General features: G+C 36.9%; 2 protein-coding genes across 5 annotated transcripts; one reads left to right on the forward strand and one right to left on the reverse strand.

Annotated features, from left to right (window-relative positions):
* Positions 1–864: 864 nt before the first annotated feature.
* Positions 865–17,449, reverse strand: nktr (natural killer cell triggering receptor). Of its 4 annotated transcripts, none has more exons than XM_079806925.1 (17): positions 17,310–17,449; positions 15,752–15,828; positions 14,848–14,922; positions 14,102–14,209; positions 13,940–13,984; positions 12,036–12,123; positions 10,819–10,848; positions 9,190–9,335; positions 8,375–8,588; positions 7,934–8,092; positions 7,601–7,682; positions 7,201–7,349; positions 3,586–6,342; positions 3,414–3,497; positions 1,935–1,991; positions 1,760–1,834; positions 865–1,669 (listed from the first exon to the last, which is right to left on the reverse strand). In XM_079806925.1, the coding sequence occupies exons 2-17, from the start codon at positions 15,807–15,809 to the stop codon at positions 1,600–1,602; spliced, it is 4,197 nt and encodes a 1,398-aa protein (XP_079663051.1). In that variant the 5' UTR covers positions 15,810–15,828; positions 17,310–17,449; the 3' UTR covers positions 865–1,599. The 4 variants fall into 4 exon arrangements, with proteins under 4 accessions (XP_079663051.1, XP_079663050.1, XP_079663053.1 ...); XM_079806924.1 differs by having other exon boundaries at positions 869–1,669; positions 1,760–1,852; XM_079806926.1 differs by having other exon boundaries at positions 1,048–1,669; positions 1,760–1,825.
* Positions 17,450–17,950: 501 nt separating this feature from the next.
* Positions 17,951–27,709, forward strand: sec22c (SEC22 homolog C, vesicle trafficking protein). The gene is made up of 7 exons (XM_079806061.1): positions 17,951–18,141; positions 18,576–18,787; positions 20,367–20,530; positions 20,656–20,835; positions 20,932–21,050; positions 24,450–24,515; positions 24,608–27,709. Exons 2-7 carry the CDS (start codon positions 18,606–18,608, stop codon positions 24,806–24,808), a joined length of 912 nt encoding a protein of 303 aa, XP_079662187.1. The 5' UTR covers positions 17,951–18,141; positions 18,576–18,605; the 3' UTR covers positions 24,809–27,709.
* Positions 27,710–27,961: the final 252 nt, after the last annotated feature.

The following is a 27,961-nucleotide window of genomic DNA, read 5'->3' on the forward strand; positions in this document are numbered from 1 at the left end:
AGATGGGGCATTGTCTCCCAGATGCTCATGACCTTGTATGTCAGACATCAACTTGCCTTGTGCAAAACATGCTGCTGAACCCTGAAATCCATATTCCTTGTGTCTGAATATGCATACTGTTAATAGGATGTCCGGAAATGCAGTTTTCATGAAACAATAGGTAAACAATATCCAGATACCATCTACAGGAGATGAGGAACTGTCGGATGTGATTTGAGCAGCTCTTTTTATGTGTGAATGTTTAAATACCCCATAAAATGTCTAGAAGTAGTGTCTAGAAATACGTTAAGTATATGCACTACTACACACCTAAAGAACAATTTATCAATAGTTCTTAATAAGAACATTTTAATTCATACTCTGCAAATACATGACTTTGGATGCCAGTGCAGTGGTTGTGCCAGAGCAATCCTGGTCCAGGTGTATCCCAGCAATTTGGGATGTCTCACTTATTTGCTTCTGGCAGATGACCGTACACAATTTGCGCTAAAAGAGTAACCTGTGACCCGAGAGAAATGTCAGAGGATTTTGATACAAGAGGAGCTTGAATTGGTTTCCCAGCCCTATTTGTTTGAACCGCGAGGGGCGTGTTATGCTACTCCTACATCTGACATCCCGTCACAAGTTACTCTTTAGGCGCAAGTCGATTTGCGTACGGTCGTCTTTTTCTTACAAAAACGCATAATTTTGCTTCAGGTCTTTACTAACCCCCTGGAGCCGTGTGGAGTACTTTTATGATGGATGGATGTGCTTTTTTGACCTTCAAAATCTCATTTACCATTCACTGACATTATAAAGCTTGGAAGAGCTAGGGCATTTTTAAATTTAATTCCGAATATGTTCATCTGAAAGAGGCTAGAGGGTGAGTAAATTATGGGATACATTTAATTTTTGGGTGAACTATTTCTTTAAAATAACTTACATCCACAATGACTGTATCCTATTGCATAATAGTCAACTTTGTGTACATTCGCAGGAGCCAATGAAACATGTAGGTGTTGCTACAAAAACATGACATCTCACAGAATACACATTATAACAGCACTTATAGGATTTCACAAACAAATGTAGTTTTATTTACAATTGGCAAGATTAGTTTCTTATATTTAAATGGTGCACCAATAAGCAGCACTAGATACATTCAGCAAAGAGTTTTTGTTTTTATGTACAAATTTAAAAAAATCCACTGAGGGCCAATCTTTTAAACACAAAACATTCATTTGGCCAAAACTAAACATTTCACATCCATGTCTACCGTCGACTGCGTGTTAAAATCCTTCCAAACATGACATTTCACAAGTTCTCATGTTCAAAAGACTGAGGTAAGTGTTTATATACAACCTTAGCTTTACAGTTAGAGAGTTTCTATGTGCATTTTTTCGTGGGAATAATATTAAAAAAATGTACCAGAATAAAGCAGTGACATTCATATATGGACTCATGTGGAAAAATACAGTAGAACATATTCACATTACACATTACATGATGATACAGTGTAGATCAAAATATAAAATTCACAAAACTTAAACTGAGACAATTGTTCAAAAAAAAAAAAAAAAGCATATGAAGGAGGATAAGAAAGCTCCTTTTAAATTAAACTCAGCTGTATCGACTGCTTCGGCTATGACTTCGATGCCTGGACGAACTGCGACTGTAGGAGCGATATGACCTGAACGTGAAAACAGACATCAAAGAATTAGCTTCAGTGAGGAACATTAACAAATTCACATGAGACAGTTTTGATTTATTTTTGATGTACCTGGACCTGCGATCAGAGCTCTCGCTTCTCCGACGCCCTCTTCTCCGGCTACGACTGCGGCTGCGACTAGAATAACTATCGTAAGAGTCAGACCTGTATTTACAGGAATAAAACACATAATGCAAAGAATAACACCAAGTTGCAATCAAACTGCATTGTTTGGCTCCATGCTCACCTTGATGTGTGCCGACCTCTATACCGACTTCTAGAGCGGCTCCTACTGTCTGTGCGACTAAAACAAGATCACATGGCTTCTTAATCAATCAAGAACATTTTAATCCCCATTAAACACCAAAGGGTTCTTTAAGGCGAGACACTACAGTTGAATAGGGATTTGTTTTTAAATTACAAGATATCACTGTGAAACTTTTCCAGTTTATTACTGGCATAAACATAAGAAAAAAAAAATATTACAAGTTTTGTGTAAATTAATGTTTTAATATGCAAATTACGCCTTACATACTGAAACATACTCTCATTTGCATACATTTCCAAAAACAAAATCTGGAAATTGGAAAGGACCAGGTTTAAAATTCTCGTTTCTATTTGTTGACATAGATGAGAGGGCTTTTACAGAGGGGATTCTAAATATCTTATTTTGTGCTTTAGTAAATTAGAGAATACTGACAATAGCCTTAAAAAAAATCAATTTTCGCCATGTTTTTTGGAGTAAAAGGACATATAACTCAGGATAGGAATGATATATCAACAAATCCCTCTGTAAAAGCTTTCACAATCTAGTTAAGTATAAGACTGGAAACGTTGGTGCTTGTAGGTGCTACTGAAGTGGATATATCTGACTCTGAGTGTGAGAAAAAACTCATTTTGAGAAAACTGCCTTTAAAGTTTTATATTTGTATAATTGCATACATTTCTATGAAACCCCCAACCGACAAACAAAATATATATTCAGTTCATTAATATCAGTAGTGTATAATATTTAAAACACATGGAAATTGATAAATTAATAAATTATTAATAGCAATAGCCTTAAGCTGAAGAGAACTACTTTAACAAACACACAACAACAGTCACAAAAACTGCAAAAGAACTGTCCCTGTTTGTTGTATGTCCATCTATAGCTACTTGAGTCTAATTCTGACGGGGTTTCATCGTCTTATCTGTTGTTGTTTACTTTCTTTTTACTAGTTCTTGCTACTCTGTCTTTTCTGTAAACGTTTATGAGCTGATTTCGGCGTTGCCGTTGTCTGCATTTTCTCTCGGGCAGAGAATACACAAGGAAGCGGCAGCGCGTATCACGTAGTGAGAAATTCACATCGACCAATCAGATGTGGTTTTCGGCTGCAAACTTTCGTGGTTGGTTAGTTCTACAAAGGAAATGCCCATATTTGGATTAAACAGCGCTGTAAATGAGACTGAGAGCTTTATAATGATACCAGGCATGACATGTTTCTGTGAATGGAGATGGCATGGGAGCTCGCGTTAGAATGCTAACTTTTGATGATTTCGGGTAGAAATCTAAAGGCGCTTTTTTTATCTTGTCATGAAAGCTTACATGTTAAGGGAGCAAACTGGCCTGAAATCTCAGAATTGACCACTGCATGAAAAAACAATGTTTTCACTTGCCGTGTCTCGCCTTAAAATACATATTAGACTGAAGCATACTAGACTGAAGCAGAGATAAATATCTTACCTACGATAACTTCGGTAGGTGCTACTTCGAGACCGAGAGTGTCCTCTACTGTATCTACTCCTGCTTCTACTTCTACTGTAGCTCCTGTGTGAAAAATTTAAACATTCAAAACTGACGTGACCTGAAAGATTGGACATATGTAGACATGAAAACAATGCCTGTTGTAACCAACCTGGAAGAGTAGGTGTAGCTTCTGGACCTGCTCCTGGAGTGGCTATATGAATGGGACCGACTTCGACGGTCGGACCTGTGACTGGACCCAGATCTTGACTTGTTCTGAGAGTTATTAAGGGATCCAGCTCTTTCTCCTGTTGCTGGAAGAGAGTCTTCTTCACTTGAGCTGTCTGGATTTCTGGGTCTCTGATTTAACCGAGCGGTCTTTCGTACCTCGTCAAAGAGGGATCCTGGACGGACTCTACTCTTGCTCTTGATCTCGATCTTGAGACCCTGATTCTTTCCTTCTAGTTGATCTAGCTGCTTGTTTATTTTCATAATGAAAGGCTTTGTAGTTATGGACTGCACAACATTCGTGTCCGTCAAAGGTTTCCATTTATTATCAACTGCTGAGAAAGACGTGTCACCAGGTCCAGTTTCCTCTGGCTCACTGCCATGAGATAAAGCAGGTTCAATAGTAATAAAGTTTCCTTTTTCCATTTGAGGTGGAACAAGCACACTACCATTATTCAGAATCGTTTTCAGTGGGGAAAAGCCAATCGCCTTGTGCCCTGTTTGCTCAGCCTCTGGGATGCGCTCTGGAGAATAAATCTCAACTTTACTTGGGTCTATTGGTTTGATACTTGCCAAGGTAGTGTCTGAAAGATTGGTCTCTGGATCTGTGAATGAATTTGGAATTTCTGGATGGCTTTGAGTTGGATTTCTTTTAGTATTGCGTTTTAGCTTTGATTTTTGGCTTTCGCTTATCTTCCCATTCTCATCGATACTTTTAGAAGACTCAACTGAAAACTTATCTTGCGGTGATTTGATAATCCCTTGACCCTCATCCTTATTCTCTAAAACTTGGGGCTTGACCTTTCCAGATTTTGCATGCCTTTTTGCTCCATCACTGACAGAGTCAGGGTTTGCTATGTATAGTTGTTTTGATTGAGTGACTGAATCATCCTCTTCACCTTCATCACCAAACTCCAGTGGAGGCTGCCAGTGAAATGTCTCTTTTGGCTTCTGGTGCTTCTTGGATTTCTTTGCCTTGGATCTGCGAGATCCGGACCTGGAAGAGTTCTTCCTTTTGTGCTTGTGCTTCCGCTTGGCTTTCTTGCTCTTGTGTTTTGAAATTTTTGTGTCTGCAGGCTGTTCTTCATTACCTTTTAATTGCTTGATCATTTCTGCCCCATGGTTTGACCATAAAGGGTCATCATCCTCTGATTCTGAACTAGCCTCTCCTTCCTCTTTTTCAGACACATGTTTGGCATCACCACCTACCTTTTTGTTTGGCATTTCAGAGTCACTTTCAGACTCCCAGCAACGAGCCAAAATCTGCCTCTTTTTTGTTTCAGTAAGTTCTTCATCCTTAACAGGGATTTGGTTGTGTTCTGCAGCAGTATTAGTCTTACTTGAGTTCTCGTCTTCACTTTCCCATCCTGATGTATTGTTGTTGTTTGGTTCTTTACTTTGAATGGGGTTCTTGCTTTTTACTGCCACTGCCTGTAGATCTGCCAGAGAATCAAGTGTGTTTCTCTGTACCAAGGGATCATTGTGTCCGTGGATAGGACTGTATGGACTATCAGATACATCCTGTGAGGAGGGAGATGTATATTTGTGGCCACTACCATGATTTGCATGCTTGTCCCTCTTTTGGCCACTACAATGTTTTTTCTTTTTTTCAGTGGATTTTTCTTTGTTTGAACCACATGATTCTGACCTACTGCAGGAGGAAGATCTGCTGCCGTACTGACTCAATGATTTGCTGCTGCTTCTTGATCGACTACGTGACCTGCTCCTGGACAAACTGCTTTGCAGAAGCCTATCAGGAACATTATTGTTACTGCTGCTTGGGCCTCTGTGACTAACAGCCAAGCCTGGCTTTGAAGAGGACATTTTTTCCAGAGGTACATTTGATGATGGGCTGATTAGTGCATTTGAAGCTGGGGCTGATTTTACATTGATCTCTTGGATGCGGACGTAAGAGGGTTTCCAGGGTTTCTGGCCTGGTTTCCATCGAGAGGGAGGCGGACTGTCACTCAAAGGCATAACAGAGACACTCTCTGAAGATGCTGCTGGTGGTGCTTTAGGTTCTTCACCTTGAACTGATCTAGAGACAGGCTTGTCTAATTTGGAAATACCACCCTCTGTAGACTTTGACTTTCGAGGGGATCTCAACTCATTTCTTTTCCTGGAACGTGGTGGGGTTTCTGAACTATACCTAGAGTTTGATCTTGTTCTTGACCTTGTCCTGTATCTGGATCGAGAACGAGACAGTGACCTAGAATGTGTAACCGACCGCCCTGATCGACTACGACTTGACCTCATCGATGACCGACCTCGCCTCTCAGACATTGAGCGACTTCTGGAATAGGATCTGCTCCTGGACTTTGAATAAGATCGTGAATCTTTAGAAGAGCTGGATAAGTAACGTCTCCTTTCTGACTCTGATCTATACGATCTGTGGGAGTGACGTGAGGACGAACGAGAGTTAGAATGAGAGCGCGATCGAGAACGTCTCCTTTCAGCATGGCCTGTGTGTTTTGACCTCTTACCCGAGGACCCATTCATCTCACCCTCAGACACGGAGGTCTCCTTAGTCTTGTTCTTTTTATGTTTCTTTGAGTGCTTTCGTTTCTTATTTTTCTTCTTGCGTTTGGTTTTCTTTTTTTCTTTTCTGGATTGATACTGGCTGGAGTATACAGAGGCCCCACTTAATGAATGCTCTTCTGATCTTGACCTAGACCTTGGGGTTTCACTTCTGTCATCCCATCTGTTTGAACAATAGTTAAAAAAATTACATGAAGTAAAAATCTTTGTTACAACTAGGACTGGGCGTTATGGCCAAAAAATGTATCATGATAAAATTTCGTATCAGTCGCTATCTGGTAAAAAAATAACTATATAGTTTCTATGGTATTTATGAAAAACAGTGGCCTAAATACATTTAATATAATACAAATACACAAAATCTGCTATAGCTAAAAATAAAACAAATACTGTAATTAATTTAATACATGTATTATTAAAATATTACATTTAATGTCTACATTAATAATATAATATAATAATAATGTCAGCATGGTTTCATCTGACTTAAAAATAGTTTTTACAACTCTGCACCCAACTGGAACACTTTTCACTGGATTTCATGGAAATGTTTTGTGGTTGCGTGTGTTTTGAGCCAAGCTGATAAATGTTCCACGAACAGCTCGGTTTCGTTCCGCTTCTGAAGAGTTTGCCGTTTAATGCATCTCATCCGCAAACAGAAATGACAGCGCTTATAAGTTAGGCAAATTGGTACTGACACCAGTACGACAGTCTGCAACATGCATGCGCAATATTATTTGCATAGTGCATAAGCATTACATCGAACACTTATCAAGCTTTTGTTATAATTTTAACAAAGAAAATTATGTTGCGATAATTATTATAATCATTTTATCGCTCAGCCCTAGTTCCAACCATGTTTTTCATAAAAACGCATTTCAGAAAGCATATCAAAGAATATGAACTTGGATAAACCAGAAATAAACTCCCAATATCATCATATACTTCATTATAATCACATATAATAATTCTGATGAAAAATAGTAATTAATTCAAACAGACATAACATTACATAACATACCTTTCGCCTTTACTCCATCTCTCCACACTGGGGGGCTGGTAAGCCTTGGTCCTCTGCATTTCCTCTTTCCAGTGTGGGGGAGTCTCACTGCTCCCCCGTTCCCCTTCTGACTCCGATCGGGACTTTGACCGAGGGGGTGTATGGTACCTCTGCAGGGGGAATAAAAAAAACAACAACACGTCATGCATGGCCAATCAAACTGATTAAAATTCTCATCAAGCACTTTTTAAAGAGTCAATGTCAAATCATTAGAATTAGATCATTAGAATTTCAGAACAGCGGATATAGTTTTGGGTTTTAAAAAAAAACATGCAGTTTGTCCGCTGTCCTTTCTTCAATGTCATTCTGTGTCTATTTTTTTTTCTGTATGTGATATAAACGTAATTCATGGCTGTCATACCATAGTTCCGCGTCCTTTGATCTTGCGTCCAGATTTTGTGACAGCTGGTTTGGTGTCATTTGGTGCCGTGTCCAGTACAACCCTATTGGTGGGAGGGTGGGGGGTGGAAATCAGATTCAAGACTAACTCTTTTGGATTAATATATAGTATCAAAACTGAGCCATGTATTTCATGGATTAATCATTAAGCAAGAAAACTAAAATATTAATCACTATGGTTCACTTGTAAAAATATCAAGATATCTAATAACTGGGGATGGAGATGAAAGATTCTTGTGATGTTTGAATGAAAAGAGGAACATCTGTTTGTTGAATTGTACAAAAAGACTCTAACGTTTTTATTGTCTCCTCCTGGGAAGGCATGTCTCTGCGGAGCAGGAAACGGTTCTCTGGCACGGGTGGGATCTCTTCTGGTCGAACCACAGGCTTCTCCCTTTTCACATTCTGCTCAGCCTCACCATCATCGTCCTCTGCCATCTCTCCCTCAGCATGACTGTGAGTCAGGAAAAACATATATTTATATTATACAACCATATAAAGGGCATGAACAACACTAATTAATCAGCTCAGATTTCTGAATTATTCATTGGAATGGATTTGAAAAGTTGATAAATATACTATATTTCCAGAGACAATGTCATACTGTGAAATGGCTGAAAAGTAACAGTATAGGTGAATAGCAAATGCTATTGCTTTAGATCACTGTCTGAATAACAAATAAATTGCAAACAGATGCTTTCATTGTGCATAATAGGAAATTGAACCAGTAATGTACCTTCCATGTCCTGCTGTTTTAACTGTGTCTTTCTCCTTCTTTGTCTCTTTTCTTTTTCTCTTTGAGGGTTTACTCTTTGAGTTTCTTTTCCTCTTTCGAGATGCATACTTTTTGTCAGACTCTCCGTCAGAGGAGGAAAATTGAGATGAAGACTCTGAGGAGCTCTGTGAGTCATCCTCGGAATGGAACGCTTTCCTCTTTTTGCCTTGAAGAACTACAGAAAATACATCAAACGTAGTCAGACAACGTATTGAACAGCTGTAATTACACAGAATATAATTTATTCATTCTCTTTATTTATTCTTACATTATCAAAGCACAGAGCATGTGATTTTATTAGTTAAATAACATATAATGAACAACACTTTGTCCAAAAAGTACAGCAAATCATAACATATGTTATATTTGATATATATCTGTAAGGAGCAGGATTTTGGACCAATGAGATTTCACTTAGGGCGGGGCTATCCAGAACGACATGACCAAAATAGAAATTAAGCAACTGGCTAAATGTCTTTTAGCACATCACCTGCCATGGTTGGAAAAACTCAACATGGAGAAGTGATTTGTTACTTGATGCTTTGTCATGCCTGGTTAGGACACAGTGTAAGTGTATGTATTAAAATAGGGGTGAACAGTATTTCAAAGCACCCGCTCTATTTTTAAACACCATACTTCACCCCACAATGCAGTTTATGTGGAGATTACAAAAATATTCTCCATTAGGTAAAGACTAATTCAGACAGCATAGTGACAGGCGGCAGGTCTGCAGCCAAAATTCCTAGTTTGTCTCTCACACACAGGAACAAGCTTACCATCATTAGCAGACTTTGTAATCAGCTGTCCACAGTCAATCACTCTGACGTCAGCATAGGGTCTGCTGGCTGAGTCAGTCTTCAGCCCCTCGATTTTCTTTATGACCTCAAAGCCCGAGATGACCAGCCCAAAGACCACATGCACTCTAAATTAAACCAACAATCCGTCCAGTTACAAGAAATTGTGGGATTTAAGAGAAAATCTTGCATACAAATCATCCTATAAACCTATAATTAATTATTTCTAAACTTTAAATTAGGGATGCACCAATATGAAAATTTTGGCCGATGCGATAACCAATAATTTTCTTATCGGAACATTAAAAATTAACATACACTATATTGCCAAAAGTCTGCCTTTACATGCACATGAACTTAAATGACATCCCATTCTTAATCCGTAAGGTTTAATATGGAGTTGGCCACCTTTTGCAGCTATAACTGCTCCAACTCTTCTGGGAAGGCTTTCCACAAGTTTTAGGAGTGTGTTTATGGGAATGTTTGACCATTCTTCTAGAAGCGCATTTGTGAGGTCAGGCACTGACGTTGGACGAGAAGGTCTGGCTCGCGGTCTCCGCTCTAATTCATCCCAAAGGTGTTCTATCGGGTTAAGGTCAGGACTCTGTGCAGGCCAGTCAAGTTCCTCCACACCAAACTCGCTCATCCGGGTCTTTATGGACCTTGCTTTGTGCACTGGTTGGAACATGAAGAAGCCATCCCCAAACTGTTCCCACAAGTTGAGAGCATGAAATTGTCCAAAATGTCTTGGTGAAGCGTTAAGAGTTCCTTTCACTGGAACTAAGGAGCCAAGCCCAACCCCTGAAAAACAACCCCACACCTTAACCCCCCCTCCACCAAACTTTACACTTGGCACAATGCAGTCAAGCAAGTACTGTTCTCCTGGCAACCAACAAACCCAAACTCGTCCTTCGGATTGCCAGACAGAGAAGCGTGATTCGTCACTCCAAAGAACATGTCTCCACTGCTCTAGAGTCCAGTGGCGGCGTGCTTTACACCACTGCATCCGCTTTGCATTTTACTTGGTGATGTAAGGCTTGGATGAGCTGCTTGCCCATGGAAACCCATTCCATGAAGCTCTCTAAACACTGTTCTTGAGCTAATCTGAAGGCCACATGAAGTTTGGAGGTCTGTAGCTATTGACTCTGCAGAAAGTTGGCGACTTCTGCGCAATGTGCACCTCAGTATGCACTGAACCTGCTCTGTGATTTTACGTGGCCTACCACTTCATGGCTGAGTTGCTGTTGTTCCCAATTGCTTCCACTTTGTTATAATACCAATAACAGTTGACCGTGGAATATTTAGTAGTGAGGAAATTTTAAGTTTTAATTCACTGAGCTCCTGAGAGCGACCCATTCTTTCACAAATGTTTGTAGAAGCGTCTGCATGCCTAGATGTTTCATTTTATACACCTGTGACCATGGAAATGATTGGAACACCTGAATTCAATGATTTGTAGGGGTGTCCCAGTATTTTTTGGCAATATAGTGTATATCGGCCAGTACCGATATGGTGGCCGATATATCATGTGTCCCCACTTTAAATTAGTATTTTAAAGCTATTTTCTGATAAAACTGGTTAAATTAAGCCATTAGATCATTAAGAACATACCCATCTAGGTGAGGCGCTGTCTTTGTAGTTCTGTTATGAGTCAAATTACATAATGGAGTCCAGGTCATCCAACAGGTACATGTGGGGGGAAAAAATAAAGGGAAGAAAATTTAGTCCAAAAATTAAAAAAACATTCTGTCTTTCATCAAGAAGAAATGTAAGTGTATCTATTCAAACACTGAAGAATGTAAAACCACAAACCAGCAGTGCTTGCACAATAACTTTGGCTGGGTGAATAAATACTAATGATGAACAGGAACAGGTGCAACATCTGCCAACATTATGCTGACAAAACCAATTAAATCCATTTAAAAATGTCATAGGGACAACTTCAATTAGAAATCAGTGTGTTCATGGCAGGAAAATACATCCTGTAATGCTAAACTTGAAATACATCAATAATTGAAAGACATCAGGTTCTCTGTGATGGGAGAACAGGTTTTTAATGAGGTAAAAACATTATTTAAAGATAAACAAAAAGCCAGTGCTAGCTAAAAGCAACCAGAAATACACAGTCAGGAGAGAGAAGCACAGCCTTGGAGAGACACTTTACCTTGGTAGAGCAGGATGCTAGAGTTTCTGCAAATTTTACACAAAAACGGCAAGAGAAAAATTGTAATACATTTGTAGGCAAAAAAGGAATTTCTTTCTGATTTAAAAATATTTCTAAATGCACACTGACAAGGGAAAAGGGGAGATGAAAATGCACCTGCATCCCACATGAACATGTACACTATATAGAGTCTCCAAAATAAAAGAATTTATAAATATATACATATGTATGGTAAAGAGATTGAAGAGGTCGGGAAAAGTTAGACAGCGTGAGCGTCAACAGCAAAAGGAACATCACTAGTGTGATCATCACTAAAATTGTATTGAGATGTCAACAAATTTGAAACAACATAAGAATGAGAAAATTGGAGCTAAAGTTAGAAGCCCAGATGTTCATTGTGTTTTTGGGCAAGCTCTTAAAACAGATACAGGCTTTCGAACGCATGTTATTATAAGTTGCACCACAGTGCAAAGGCTACGGACTGAGTTCTGTAGAAATGATCTTGAACACTAGGGGAATATGTAATCTATACATATTGCATGTGTCATTTAATAGTGACCAATCAGCCATATTAAATGGTAAGCAAAAGATCTGGTGATGAATGGTTGTTTCTCTACACACATACACCCTCTCTGAGTCTTATATCAGAGTAAATACTACTTACATGAAGAACTGGGACCCATTTGTGTCTTTGCCACGGTTGGCCATCGACAAGAGGAAGGCTCTGTCATGTTTGAGAGTAAAGTTCTCATCTGTTGAAGAGAGATACGGACAAAGAAGAACACTGAGTGCTTGTCGACTGCTTCAAAAAAATCGGGTTAAGGAGAAAGACTGCAGCAGGAAAAGAGACGTTCATGAACACCTGTCATCAGTGATGCTTCTATCCTGCTTCTGAACTCTGAGTGTTTCTTATGCTCTTTAGTGTAAAAGCAGAGACTGTCCTTCCTGAGGGCTACTACAACAACTACAGTTTATGCCAAATTACGTCTAAATTGGATAGTTCACCCAAAACTGAAAATTCTCATGACATTGCGAACCAGGTGATTTACTTTCTTCTGTGGAGACCACGAGAAGAAGAATACAGTCAATCGAATACAGTTCTATTCTATGCAACTGCTGGAGCTTTTAAGCTTTAAATAAAGGATTAGCTCACAGTAAAATGAAAATTACCCCATGATTTACTCACCCTCAAGCTATCCTAGGTGACTTTCTTCTTTCTGAAGAACACAATCAGAGTTATATTATTAAATATCCTGATGCTTCCAAGCTTTATAATGGCAGTGACGGGGTCCATTGAGTTTGAAGCTCAAAAAAGCTCATCCATCCATTATAAAAGTACACCACACGCCTCCAGGGGGTTAATAAAGGCCTTCTGAAGTGAATCGATGGGGTTTTGTAAGAAAAATAATCCATATTTAAAACTTTATAAAGTAAAATATCTAGCGTGCGCCAGACCGCCTTCCATATTTAACTTACGAAAAAGCGTAACTGGTGCAATGTACCAGTAGAACGTAGTGCAAGCATTTTAATATTGAATATGGAATGCGGTTTGGCGGAAGATAAATATTTTACTTTATAAAGTTTTAAATATGGATATTTTCCCTTACAAAACCCCACCGATTAGCTTCAGAAGGCCTTTATTAACCCCCCAGAGCCGTGTGGAGTACGTTTATGAGGAGGGATGGATGCACTTTTTTGAGCTTCAAACTCAATAGACCGCGTCACTGCTATTATAAAGCTTGGAAGTGTCAGGATATTTAATAATATAACTCTGATTGTGGTCATCAGAAAGAAGAAAGTCATATACACCTAGGACGGCTTGAGGGTGAGTAAATCACGGGGTAATTTTCATTTTAAAGTGAACTACTCCTTTAAGTTTTAATAAAAAGTATTGTAAAGGTTTATTGCAATTGCATAGAAAAGATTGACCTGCACATTATTAAAATGTTCTTGTTTTGTTTCACTGAAGAAAGAAAGTCATGTATATTTGGAACGACATGAGAGATGAATAAATGACCATTTTTGGGTGAACTAATACTTTTCAAGAGTATTGTATTACATGACAAGCCATCCTGGAACAATAAAGAAAGAAACAAAATAAAACAACAACAAAAAAAGAGAAGTCAGTCAACCAAATCAATTTCAAGGTCCACATATCCATGAGCACACTGTGCAGTGTGGACGTTTTTGTCATGGTTCACATATGGGATTGGGAAAAGGGAATGTTTAGTCTACATTGTGTTACTGCACTGTGTACATCTCTTACCTTCTCATTTTGCAAAAGACCACAATCTCTATAAATAAAAGAATATGTTGAAAATTTTAGGCAAGAAGACTGGACCTTTAAATGAATAAATAGCCCTTAATCTCCATGCTGACTCAAAAAGAAGATCATAGGAATAACAGAATCAAGATTCTCAGCAACAGCGAGATTTTAAAAAATCATGCACAGAACTGAGATGCCCATTCAAAAGTCATGCAAAAGATGTTTAAACAATCAAATTAAGGGACCTTGCTAAGGCTACCGAGTGCTTGAGAAAGAACAGAACGTATGAAAAGATGGCTTACCTTCAAAGAAACCACCATATATAGATTCTCCTCCTCTTCCGTTGCCTAAGCAAAGAAAAGCACATTCATTCATAAACACACTGCAATTGAATATAATCAATAAACGCATAAGATCTTGTGCTAAGGCAAATCTGATTCAATTTTGAGTATGGCTGAACATACCCTCCGTGAAATCACCCCCCTGGATCATGAAGTTCTTTACAACTCGATGGAAAGTTGAGCCTTTGTAGCATAATTTTTTCCCTGTAGTTTTGCCACTGCCTTTCTCGCCTGCAAGCAAACCAAAGAAATACATAATTTCTGATTACTTTTATATAACAGACCTAGTATGTGCAGCTCAACATTTTCTAAAGATTTCACATACTAAGCTCTTAAAAATGTGGACAAACTTAACCAATTAATACTAATACTATAAAGTACTGTACCCTGAATTGAAAAACTGGAATTAGTTCTGATGTATACAATTACACAGACAGCAAGGTTAATCCAATCTGATCAATATGGAAGAGATTCCGATAAAACCGAAATGAATACGGGTGGGTGAGAGTGTGCGTGACATGGGGATATATGTAACACAACAGTCAGCTGAAGGCATGCGTCTCTCATTTCAATCTCAGCAGGTGAGAAAAAAAGATCCCTGCATCGAGCCAAAGCATTACCAACTTAAATTTATGACCAATCCATCTCAATGGAGACTAACACAGCTTCTGTCTTCTAGGAACAGGCTGTAAATACAGCCAAGATTTAGTCACCTTCTTCAGGTTTATTTTGGTGCCATTTCCCTATAAACTAATGCTTGTGTACATGGACATGAATTGGTATTGGAGCTCATTACAGGCTTAAAGATCCAGTCTAGGTAAAATAACTTGCTGTAGCATGATGAATCAATTTCTGTCAAGTATACGTACCAGTGCACAGGCAAAGAAAATTTTTACTTGTCTTGGGACAAACGTCAGAGAATAGTTGAAAGACAATTCGTCCAACTAGAAGAAAACAAAAGGAATTGTTATATTCATGGATTAGAAATGTATAAAGTTTAAGCTTGTTGATAAAAAAAAAAGTTTAGTTAGATTAATGTGACTATAACTGCTATAAGCTAGAACTTTCTGGTTGATTTCAGAGTGACAAACGGCAACACTTCCTTTATATTCAAATGCAATAGCATTCAAATTTAAGTGTGTTTTTGCATTGTACATAAAGCCAGGACTATCCAATTCATTTATAAGTGAAAAAGTAAATATAAACAGGGTGTTAAAACATTTGCTTTGTAAAATAATGGCTGTAAAATTACTAAATAAGAGGTTTTGGCTTCATGACGCAGACGTCACTCTTAAAACACATAATTAGTGGTAGACTGGGGTGAAAACCAGACGTTATAGTACACACTATAAGTCTGTGGTTCGTTAAAACAGCCCTGCAGGTCAGGGTGTGGACTGCCACAACAGCTTCTCACACATTGGCAGTGGCGCAGGAATATTAACTGCCATTACCCTTACAAAACATGCACATATAATGTTACGCTTTCAATATTAGGCATGTATTATTAGCTGGTTTATACTTTGTACAAGATCCATAACATCAAAATTTCAGCACAAAATGCTCGGTTATAGATCACAACTCAGAACCTCTTTTAAATGCTACAATTTGCAACATTTGATCAAAAACACCGATGTTGACTGCTAAAGTAGTTGATTTTAAAATACAATACCGATAACAGCAAAACTTAAGCATTTCTCTATCAAACTTTGTACTTTTAACTATTTGACCTTCACACAAGACTATTTCAGAACAGCAATGATTGTCACATCTTACCTGGTTCTCTGTTGATTTCCACATCAAAATAGCACTGAGGGCGATCTTTTACCCCCATTTTGTAAAGAGTGGGCTTCCTGTAGTGTCAAATCACAGTAAAACACAGTTACATTTTGTATTCCCAATCACCTACACCAAAAAGAAATACATTTTACTTCAGGTATCTTCCAGGATATTGTTTCTCTCCAATTTCAGGTGGATCATGAACAGAAAGTCAGACACTGAGATTGGGGAAGTGTTTCGATTAACCAATGAGATGCAAATCTCCATGCATGCCCCTCCAACCTCAACTTCCACCCCCTTTTTTGAGAACTGCTCTGTCTGTCACCGGGTCTGCTGTTGGACACCACCCTAGTGTGATGAATGAGACATTGTTGCTGTGAAGTGTGCTGTCATCCTGAACTAGGAACCCTGGTTAAACCAGATGTGTGCTATTTTTGGGGCTAGAAATGTTTGTATGGACCAAACTAAAACAAGAACTAGGCATGTATGTAAAAAATGATGGGAGATATTAACATCTTTATCCTGTCACACAGCACTGTGACTTACTTTCCCTTGAATCACAGACAATAAAGTATTTTAGCTGAACAGAGCCATGAGATTAACACACCATCTCAAATTACAAGAAGGGAATTAAGTTATTGAACTTCCTTATGGCACATATTATATTACAACCACAGAAAATGTCATGCCAGCTGCTTTCCCATATCAAAATAACTCAGTTTATCGGTCCTTTAATTGTTACTTGGTGAAATGGCAAATGTCAGATTAAATGTCAAGGACATTTTCATGTGTTAGACATGGAAAACACTCTAAAATACAAGAGATATACCCCAGTTCCAAGTCAATACAATAAACACACACTCGATCTCTTCTTTAAATTAAGATAGATTAAAACAAAGGTGTTTTTTCCCCCAATAAGCATAGACTTGTTGTTCAATAGACTTCGAGCACGTATAACAACACCTACAAACAATATATGCAGTTATAATCCATTCTCAGACATGTTACATAATGTAGATCAGGCAAACTTCTAATCTCTGATTGTACTTCCTAATACAATAACATGATTATTTACTAAAGTATGACAGTAGCAGTCATGTAGGGGTTCAAATAAATGTGCTGGGCCTTCAATCGGAATACGCAGTTAATAAATATACACAATAAAGATCACAATAAGTGTGATATATGATATAAATTAATGAACTCGAAATGAACCACAGTTTTCTGGAGAAACTAAAATGAGGTGCTCCTTAAGACCATTAGCCAATTGCTAAAGACATTAGCACGGGTAGCTAAAACAACACCTCATGATTGAGGTCAAACAACAACAATTTCTACTTAAAAACATAACTGTAAATAATACATGTTTTAGTTTTGGCTAAAAGTCGTATGAATGTTGGCTGGCCGACATTGTTTACCATTTAAAGCTAACGATGTTTTATAAGAACCTATAAAAGGCATCTCCAGTGTTCATTTATTACATTAAAAAACAGTATGACTCAGATATAGTCCTATTCATGTACTGACACATATCGTTTTACTGCATTGCACTTACCTGTACAGATAGTTAAAGGGCAAAAAGCTTTTAACTAACTAAACCCGCTCTGTCGTCTGATCGCTTTAGCTCATACTCCGTGTTGCCAGATCTCTCAGGAGAGTCGCGCAATGTTTGAGAGGTGTGGTTGGGATGGCTGGGTAGTTGTGTATGAATTATTAATTTCCATAACCATAAGTACTAACCCCCCCCCCCCTCCAAAAAAAGAATCCCCAAAAAAGGCATATTTAGGCCACTTTATGAAAAAAAGCCGACAGTTACGTAAAATAAGAAGATATGGCAACACTGCTTTTCTACTTCCTATTTTGCTTTTTACCATTTTTCTTACAGTCTGACTCTATGCTTTTTAGATGCTGCATAGCCGCCGTCTATCGCCGTCACAGCATTTACAAATAGTTCTTCTTCTGCACTGAGAATATTTATTTATATCAGTTTATATTAATTATGTTATATTTGTTGACAAATGTAAATCATGTATATATTTAATGTTTTTTATCTTATTTGATTTTAATAAAAAAATGTTATATCTATACTCTCTGTAAATAGAACACATAAAAATAAACCAGCATTTGACATTTTAAAATTGATATTTAGCTATAAACCAATTTATGGACTTTTATTTTGAAATAACGGCCGCCGGTGACGACGCTCCTGTTTCCCATAATTCAGAGAGACAAACAAAAAGCCCCTGGTCGCGTCTTTATATCAATATAAGTCATAAATAACTGTGTAATAATTGTTTTGAGACATTTTTGACAGAGTTGTTATACACCTGCGCATTTTAAATCCACTGTTTGACATAATCAGTGTAAATGTATTGAGCTGTTGTAAGGTAAGGGGTGGTAAAGCGCATCTGCACCTGATAGCAGTGCCTTGCTGAATGACTGTGTATTTGATCTACTGAAATAATACCAGGCAAATTAAAATACAGCCCATATTTAATGATTTACCATTAAAATGTATATCTAAACTTTGCAAATGTGATTCAGTTAAGTTGAACCAATGGTTCGGCTATCGTACAGTCACAAACCAGTGTTGGATTCTTTTTTCACTATTAAAACTGCATAAAAATGAATGTAACTTTTGTTTAAATTCATTTCATGTTAAACTGTAATGTAATATCGTTTTTATAATATAAATATAATGTAAAATAGATGGTAATAAATATAGGTCTTTAGATTGAATAGACACACTACAAGTAAAACGTGTACACATTTCTAGTTCTGTTGTAATTATCTGTATATCTTCTCTCTGCTTTGTGTCCAGGATGTGTTCTCACAGAGACCTCCGAGGAGCATGTCACTGATTCTGTTTGCCTTTGTGGTCCGGGTCTGGGATGGACTCCCTCTCTCCGCCTCCACTGATTTCCTGCATAACAAGGAACTTCAGGAGAGAAAGCAACAGCTGAAAGTGATTTCAAAATCCCTAAGTTTATTACCAGAGAGAGGGACCGTCAAGGGCCATGAACTCAACATTCAGTAGGTGCACTATTGTGGACAACTCAGTGACTTTTAGTGATTAAATATCTGGGATGGAAACCAAAAGGCTTCCGGTTCAAACCCACTATGTGTGCCTTTGAGCAACTCCAAATGGACCTGTACTACAAGGTAGTACAAGGTGTGCTGCTTTTAATAAATGATTATGCTAAAGTACTAAATCGGTAAAGATGCATGAGAAAAAAGGCGCTATATAAGTGAATCAAGTTGGGGTGTAAAAATAAATCACACCTCAATATATCACAATACAAAAATGCAACTATATGCTAAGTGCATAGCGACAATAAGTACTGTGCATAGTTCACCCAAAATAAAAGTTTACACATATTTAATGTAGAATCAAATCACACTTTCATTTTGCATGGTCCCTTTTCAAATAAATAAAAATATATATATTATTATTAATAAATGAAAAAAGAAATGCATAATTTAAAAAATACAATATTTAAAAAAAGTTTTAAATCTATGTAGTTGCTTGGGGACCGAGTGCAATCATATGTGTCATAATTCTGTATTTTTAAGCTAAGCAGAATCATGAATAATTATATTCTGCTGTCACCTTTGCCATGTTAATGGGGGAGAAGGACCGCACACAAGCCTATTCTGAAGTAATGCCAAATTTACCATTTTAATGAACAGTTTATCATATATTTTCGAAGTAATCATTTAAAGTAGGCATGAAATGGAAGTTGTATTAGTCTTAAACAAGCTTCTTGAATAATATTGAAAAACAGGGCGTTGATTTGATCGTTGGAAGTCTTTGCTTTTGCTGTGATGTCATGTGAGTTACAGGTTGTCCCGCCCTCACGCCAGTACAAACGTCATCAGAGAAGAGATGTCGTTGCAAGAGGAAGGGAAATTATTTTGGTTAAAGATTATGAGGGCATTTTAATAAATCATGATGTGCACAAATAAATAATTTTTAATATATTATTCCATTAATATTATATTCCATTAAAATAATTATAATAATTATTCCATAATATTCCATTAAAAAATAAGACTTGTCAGTTTTGATTTCATGGTGTTTGTGTGATAAGTATTCACTAAATTACAGTTCATTTTCTGAAGAGAGTCAGATTAGACGTCATTGAGAGAGAGGCTGCAGATCGCGCATCATGTTTTTTTTCTTTATTTTACAAAAAGCACAACATTTTGTTTTTATTGTGACTGAACACAAATAAAAGTAGAAACTTAACAGATTATAATGATGTATAACACTTGCCTGAATTATAAAAATCGACAGAGTTATTTGCGTCTCTTTGGCACCGATAAGAAAAAAATCAAGGCTGGCGCGATCATCAACCTTTAGGGGTTAAAAAAAACATACCACTTTATTTTTGCTTTGTTTAAAGCATTGTGAGATTAGTATTGTGTAGCAAACCAAATCGTGACATGGGTGTATTGTTACACATCTAAATGTTGCCATGTCAGATACAGGAACTATAAGAATGTGCCTGGCCTTGTGTACCTGTATTTCAGAGTCCAGGATAAGCCAAGGAAATTGGTGGCAGCCCTGTGAAGTCATTTGTTAACTAAGTGGTCTCTCTGTGTGTTGTAGCTTCCTCTCATCCGAGGGTGTGTCCTACATGAGCGTATGTGCATGCAGTCTCCCTGCTGCCACGGCCTTCTGCTTCTTGGAAGACTTGCGCTGGGAATTCACGACATGCTTTGACAACTCTGCAGTGACCCTCGCCAGCAGGCCGTACCCATTTCTGGAATTTGGTAAGGTGACAGAAAAATGCATTGGATTGGATTTGATTGTATTTAAACCATTAAAATGCAATAGAGCTTGAAATTAAGATAAATAACGTTAAGCTGATCATGTTTGTCTGGTGGTTTTATTTCAGATGGTGCCATACAAAAACTCCAGCAGCACTATAACCAGAAAGGGGGTCCATCTCTGGAGGTGACCCTGGCCGAGGTGCAGGAAGACCTCAGGACCAGCCCCCCTCAGGTTCTCACCATGGAGGACGTGGAGCTCACCAATGGAGCAGCCAATGGGCATGTAGATCAAGCAGCTGCGTCAGGTTTGCTGTAGTGATTATTACAGTTATTTTATAAGGGCTGCATCTTAAGTTGGACATATATGTTTTACTGATTATTGATCTCTGTTGATTTGAAAGGTCAAAGTCAGAGATTGGAACCAATCTCAGCGCCAGGGATCCTCTCACTGGTTCTTAACATCATGTGTGCTTCCCTCAACCTTATTCGTGGTGTTCATCTTATTGAATACACCTTCCAGGTAACACCGTGGTTCAAGTTTTAGAGCTGTTATGGCTGAGAACCAATAAATGGCCAATATCACAATTCTGTAATATTGTGTTGGGGTAACAGTTTAGGACCCAGGACCAGTAGTGCAAAATGAAGACCAAGAGTCAGGAGTTAGATTAATTAAAGAAATATTTACTGAAGAATAGTTTGCAGTTTCATCAGCAGAAGCCAGCTTCAAGAGGAGTTCGTAGGCCGCGCTCCCTCTAACAGTCTCCCCGCCTCCGTCTAACGTACATACCAGGGACGTCACTAGGATTGGAAGACTGGGGGGGCTTAGCCCCCAGCGCATTTGTAACTTGCGTTTGCAAAATCTTTGCACTCACATCTAGAGGTACACTTTTGTCAACAACCAGTCAAGAAACCAAGATGTTAACAAGTAAAACGTGACAGACATATCCTCTTCTTTCATTTCTACTCTGTTAAAGAAAAGTTACTGTAATGTTAGCTTTTAGACACATCAAAGCTGCATGGGGGAATTTACTTAGGCCAGACTTTGCTCCTGATGCGTTACTATAAGCAATGACTTAAATGCTATCTGTCTGCTCATGTAAATGTATGAAAAAGTAATAGCATACTATAATTAATTCCTCTCTAATAAGATAAGTTGTCCACAGAATGCTATTTAATTACACAGAACCGCATGCATTCAACCCATTTTTGAGCTAAAATACAAATCCTACAGCTTAACCTAAAAAAATACCACAGCTGTACAATTTTCACACCCTATACTAAATTTACCCTATACAATAGCCTAATGACATAACATTATTTAATATTTGAATCACAGCTTATATTGTGTTTTGACATCGACAACCCAAGTGCATTTTACCTCAAACTTGCGACTAGTTAACTTTCTAAAGTAGCCATTGCTTCTCGGGTCGACATTAACACACTGACAAAATTATATTCTGAATTAAAAATATTTTATACCACTTTTTAATGTGTGATTGTGTAAAGGTGTTCACGAGATACCAACCTTTCGCAAACTTACTTTCAATGTCGAACACTCGTTCTCATGGAGACGGCAGTGCGCACAGAGGGGAGGGGAGGGGCTGTGTGTTTGTGTTTGTGTTTGTGTTTGTGTTTGTGTTTGTGTTTGTGTGTGTGTGTGTGTGTGTGTGTGTGTGTGTGTGTGTGGCACGCATGTATGTGAGAGAGAGCGTGAGTGAGAGACACAGGGAAAGGAAATGCAGCTGAACGTTATTTGCTCTATGAAAGACATTGATAAAGACGAAAACTAAGGACATTTAATCTATAATTTTATTTTAGTTAGTTTTGCCAAACACATTGCAGATTTGGTTTATTTCAGTTAACGCCCTACCTAGTTTTCGTTTTTTTTTCGTTCATTTTCGTTAACGATTATAACCTTGGTAACTACGAGAGGAGATGAATCCTCCAGGCAGTAGCGCTCCGGTCTGCAACGCTCTGAAGGCTGCCACAGTTCACACCAATGCAATGAGACGATCGGTGCATCATCTTGATTGCACAACTCATACTTCTGTCCAAATTCCGACTTTTCGTCTATTTTTTTGTAGCTGTATATATATATAATTTGTTGCATCTAAATATGAATGAGGATACGGTTATTGATAAATCAAATTGTTATTGTTGTTCTTATTATCATTTAGGGGGGCTTAGGAACATTTTGGGGTAGCTTCAGCCCCCCTAAAATAGGCCTAACAACGTCCCTGGTACATAAAATTTTCTGAACAGTTATACTGTTTTCAAGGTCTAGCCACGTCATTACTGCCATGTGGAATGATTCTGATTGGCAGAGAAAATGCCCAGTCACGGTACATTTCCACACAAGGATAGATAGCAGAGCATATCACTAAAATGGGTAGACTAGTTGTCGCCCCATGACTAGATTTTTAGATCACAATGACCCAGGAGGTCATAGAAAGACGTCTATAGGTCTGGCATCGCCTGCAAGGAAGGCCCATCTCCAATACTGGATCTGCACAAATCATACAACGCACATACACACAAAGCTCCAGAGAATAACAATTATGAATTGTTTCCTCAAGGTTGAGAACATCTTAACTATCAACAAGGCACTTAAACATGCTGATACTAACTCTAGTTCAGAAGTGAATTTATTCTATTAAGTAAGAAAAGCATATAAAAGAGGTACATTTCTCTGAGTCCCCAAAAGTCCCGTAGACCTGTATCCAACATCACTCATTAAATATAGAGAGGTTATAGGTGAACTGATTTATTAAATATAGAAAATGGTTATAACTTGATTATCATTGATTCTTATTTTAATATCGATCATGTGTATGAACGAAGAGGCACCTGCCCCTTTAATTGTGTCTAAATAAAGTAAATATATTTACTATTCTGTCTAAATTGAAATAAAATAAAATAAAAATCAACTGTTTTAATTTAGGCATTATAATAATGTATATTCATTTGTATTCATTTAGCTTAAGATTACATTTAACAGTTATATTATTAGTGTTAGATGGCCCTACGTTAATCTAAATATAAAATTAAGGCATTAATAAGAAACCCATATTGAATCTGTACATTTACACTAAATAACAAATGGAATGGAACGAATGCATGTATAACAAACTATATGAGGTGAATCCAGTACTAAATCAAGGAGTTAATTATTATTATTTTGAAAATAGATATGACCAGGTTGTATATATGAGATGTCGAATTGGTCACTAAAGACTCATTCATTCATATTTATTGAAAGGGGAAGAGAAAACGCTTTGTCTAAGAAGAGTGTAAAACATATTTTAATAGAATGTCAATTTTTTTTAAATGATATTAGACAACGTTTTTATTCAGAAAAGAAATTAATAGACATTTTTAAAAAGGTTTCTCCTGGAATAATTTTAGAATTTCTGTCATTCAATTTCTATACTTGGTTTATTGAAAGTATAAGCATTATTGGTATTTGTCATTATGGATATTTGTATATTTTTCAAAATTTTTAAATATTACATTTTTTAATTGATCATTTATTAAATTAATCTTTGACTAGTATATATACCACAAAAATGTGGCAACTTAGATTGGGTGGAGGAGAGTCATATCTTGTCTGTCACCAGAATCACCGCAAGTGAAAAAGTGAAAAGTTGTTTTCAATAATGAAAATAAAGCTGAAATAAAAATATATTTTAATAATATAATTAATATAAAACAAGTTGAAGTACTAAAATAATATATATATTTACAAATATATATATATTTACAAATATATTAATTTTTTTATATATATATATTAATTAAAAAAGACTAGTGCAAAAGTGCAAAATCCCTATACTAACTCCTGACATGTAATTCATTAATTTCAGATTAGAATTAATTAACTGATTACGATTTTATTTATGATGTGACAATTTTTTTACAGGATGATTATGATGGTCTGTGGAATGTCGTGGCATTTCTTTTGGCATTTCTCTGCTGTGTTTGCCAGGTAAATTTTATTACCATTCTGCATGTGGCATTTATAACACACGTTTTTCTTGAAGCTGCCGAACTCAAATTTTTGTCTCCTTCCCAACACAGTGTCATCTGTACTTGTTCCATACCTGCCAGAAGAAGTTGAAAGCCTTCACTCTTCTGACTCTCATCATCTTATGCAATGCTTTTCTCTTTGGCCTGAGGAACACCTGGCAGCTGGTCTTCCACATGTCTGTGGCCTGCCTCTCCACGCTGCTAACCCTCCACCGCAAACTGCTGGACAGGAACATGGACTGTGGAGTATGAGGGTGAGATCCCAGCAGAATGGACCAGACTTTTTTTACTCATGAACATAAACTGACATTGATTTTCGCTTTAGCTCTTGCTTTGATCTAATGTTGTGATGGTTATTTTGTATTACATGGATGGTGAGTGCAATTACTTTTTTCTACAGGGGTCTTCAGATACATTGATACGCATCAAAAATCAAGTTGTTTATGATTTATTGTGAATGTAATATGGAGGAATTGATGAACAGACATGAAGGAAGCATTTTGTTGGTTCTATTAAGTTAAGTTAATTGAATTGTATTTATTTTCTGCAAAAAAAAGAATACTTACCATTGTTTAAGCTAATTTAAACTAATCTTTTTTGTCGGAAGGGTTAATTTTGTGTCAGTTGAATTGTTATAAAACTATTAATTCACATCTGGTAGTGACATCTGTGGTCTTGTTTCGATATCAGGCATTTTAGAAGGAAAAATGAAGGAATTTAGTTATTAGCTATTTCAATCTTTTTAAGCTTAAACATGATCAAATTTTTTATTTTGGACAGTGTTGGTTATGGCTATACTCCACAATATCTTAATTTCTTTTGTATTATATTCGTACTATAATTTGTATACAAAGCACATTCATGTTGTTCAGCTAGTCTTATGCCATACAAGAGAATTTTGTGTAGCCTTTCTATAATACTCATTCCAAAGACTATAAATCTAAAATCAACAAATGATCATAATACAGCATTCATTTATCAAGTTGGCAAGATGTAGATGGGAAGAACCGGTGCTTAAAAAATTGCAGGAACTCAGCGTAACTATTTCCAGCTTAACTAATTTTAATTTAAAGAAATTTGTGTCTGTACATTTTAGTGTTCGTTTAAAAAGCATAGTTTACATATTAATATGTAATTACATTATTTGCACTATTTTTCTTAATGAAATAGACAAAAACCACTAGAACTTCTGTTTGTTTTGCAGTAGGCAAATTTGATAATGTTTATCCTGAATAAACTTAAGATTGAGTTTGTTCATCTTTTATCAGTTCAATGTGTTTAAAATAAATAAGGATGCCATTTTACACTGACACAAAATATTACGTTTGTACACTGCATTTCTGTTTATTGCAAATGTCATGCACTCAAGAAATCCACATGGAAAAATCAGTTCAAGTTCATCTGAAGTTTTTTCAGACAAGTAATTAGTGAACGATGGTCAAATTCCTGAATTTTTACAAGCAAGCTGTGCTTCTAAATGGTTGGTGCAGAGTCATTTTGCTGTGTAGTAGCAGCAGCTTGCATGTACAGTTTTTGTCTAGGATAACATTTAGCGATGTGGTACACTACAGTATGTTCATCTGTCAATGCCTTATTACATGATATAATTACAGCTATCAAAACAGAGAAGTGAGAATGTGTGTATGATCATTTTAAAGTGCGAAAATCACAACCAATGTGCAGTAAATCCAACACTTATTGTAATAATAGTGATGTAAGGGCTCTGTTTCTATTGACTGATTTTTAGATATGGCCAATATCTAAATATTTAGACATATTTCAGGATAGCATGACAAAGTAAAGAGACATGTTCTGATTTGCAATCATGGATTCTTAATCATTGATTGAGGGTTACTGAGATCACTATTCTCAGCCTTTTTAATGGATATTTACTCACTCATATAATACAAAAAGTACTGTGTTTGTTGAATCTATGAGATATGTATTTTTATAATAATAGTTTTTCATGTGGTAGATGGAATTAATTGTTTAGTTGCACAAAAGAGGAAACCTGTATTTAGAATAATTTGATCTCATTTGTGACCCATGTTTTTATAAAGCCTCTTTGTCAGTGAACTGTAATTGGTGCTGGAGGTTATTACTTGTAATACTTATATACAATTAGTAATAATAGTAGCTCAAGACCAATATTGTCTTGCGTCAACCTACATTTGATTCAGATGATGTATAGATTTAAAGGATTATGGCAATTTTGTTGTCTTGTATCCTGCTTAATGGACACACACTTAGATAGACACTTGAATTGGTTTTGTCTCACTGGAAAACTGCTCTTTTAACTTCTAACATGAACCTCCAGCAACCAACTAAGAGTCCTCTAAAATGTGAGCAGATCTGTGTGCACTATTCCCATGTCCTAAAATGGATTCCGATATTTAATATAAATCAGCCGCTGAATATAAGTACTGTGAGTTTGTGTTATTTGGCTGGTATTTGAGCATTTTTACAGGTTGAAGCAAAGCTATACTGTATACATTCATTTTTTTTTCTAATAGAAAAGAATTAGACAATCTATAGCTGACTCAAAATGGTTTTGATAATTAGACTAAATATCCTGAGACGTTTCAGAGATGGTCATGTTGACCATTTATAACTCTGAATGGCAACAATTCATCTCATGAAAACATTCAAGTATATTGTGCTTTAGAGACTGATAGTTGAAGTATCTCTGTAAAACAAAGGTTACATTAGCACAAAATAATGAATGATTCAGCTTATGTTCTAAAACGCTTCAGAGCTTTTAAATTCAAGACCTTTGTGCTTTCTGTACTGTTTTCTAGCAATTTCATCTATTTTCTAATTCAAATGTAAGTGCTGTTTCACTTTATCATTGACAGTTCTCAGTAACCTAGAGACTTTGTACATACTGTTTCATAGCAATTGAGGTAATAGCTTTAGTGCATTAATATAACTGCATTTGAATTTGGAAGAACCAATCATTTGATATATTTTCTCAAGCAGTTCACCAAAAAGACTCTCCCCCAGTTTCACAGATAAGGTCCCAGTCTAAAATGCATGTTTGAGCTGTTTAAACTGAAAGCAACTTGCACTGACAGATATTAAAACATGCCAGTGCCCATTGTTTTGTCTCAATTATTTTTTCTAATATATGTTTAATAAAAGCTACTTAAAGGTACAATGTAATTTTTTACCACCAGAGGTCGCTTTTTCAAAACAAAGGCGTAGCCTTGATCATGCCTTGATTTCGCGGTATCATGGGAGTTGTTGTCTTCACCTCTACAGCCAGTGGAAAATAATAATATGGGACTCGGTCAGAAGTCATATTCATGGATGAGCTAATGTATTAAAGATTTATTAACACCACTGTAGTATGAAGCAGGGTGGGGCTGAAAGCCGTTGGAGCAGAACAAGGCCAGTGGAGCTTTT

The sequence above is a fragment of the Gobio gobio genome, assembly GCF_949357685.1.
Source record: "Gobio gobio genome assembly, chromosome: 23".
Classification (NCBI taxonomy): domain Eukaryota; kingdom Metazoa; phylum Chordata; class Actinopteri; order Cypriniformes; family Gobionidae; genus Gobio; species Gobio gobio.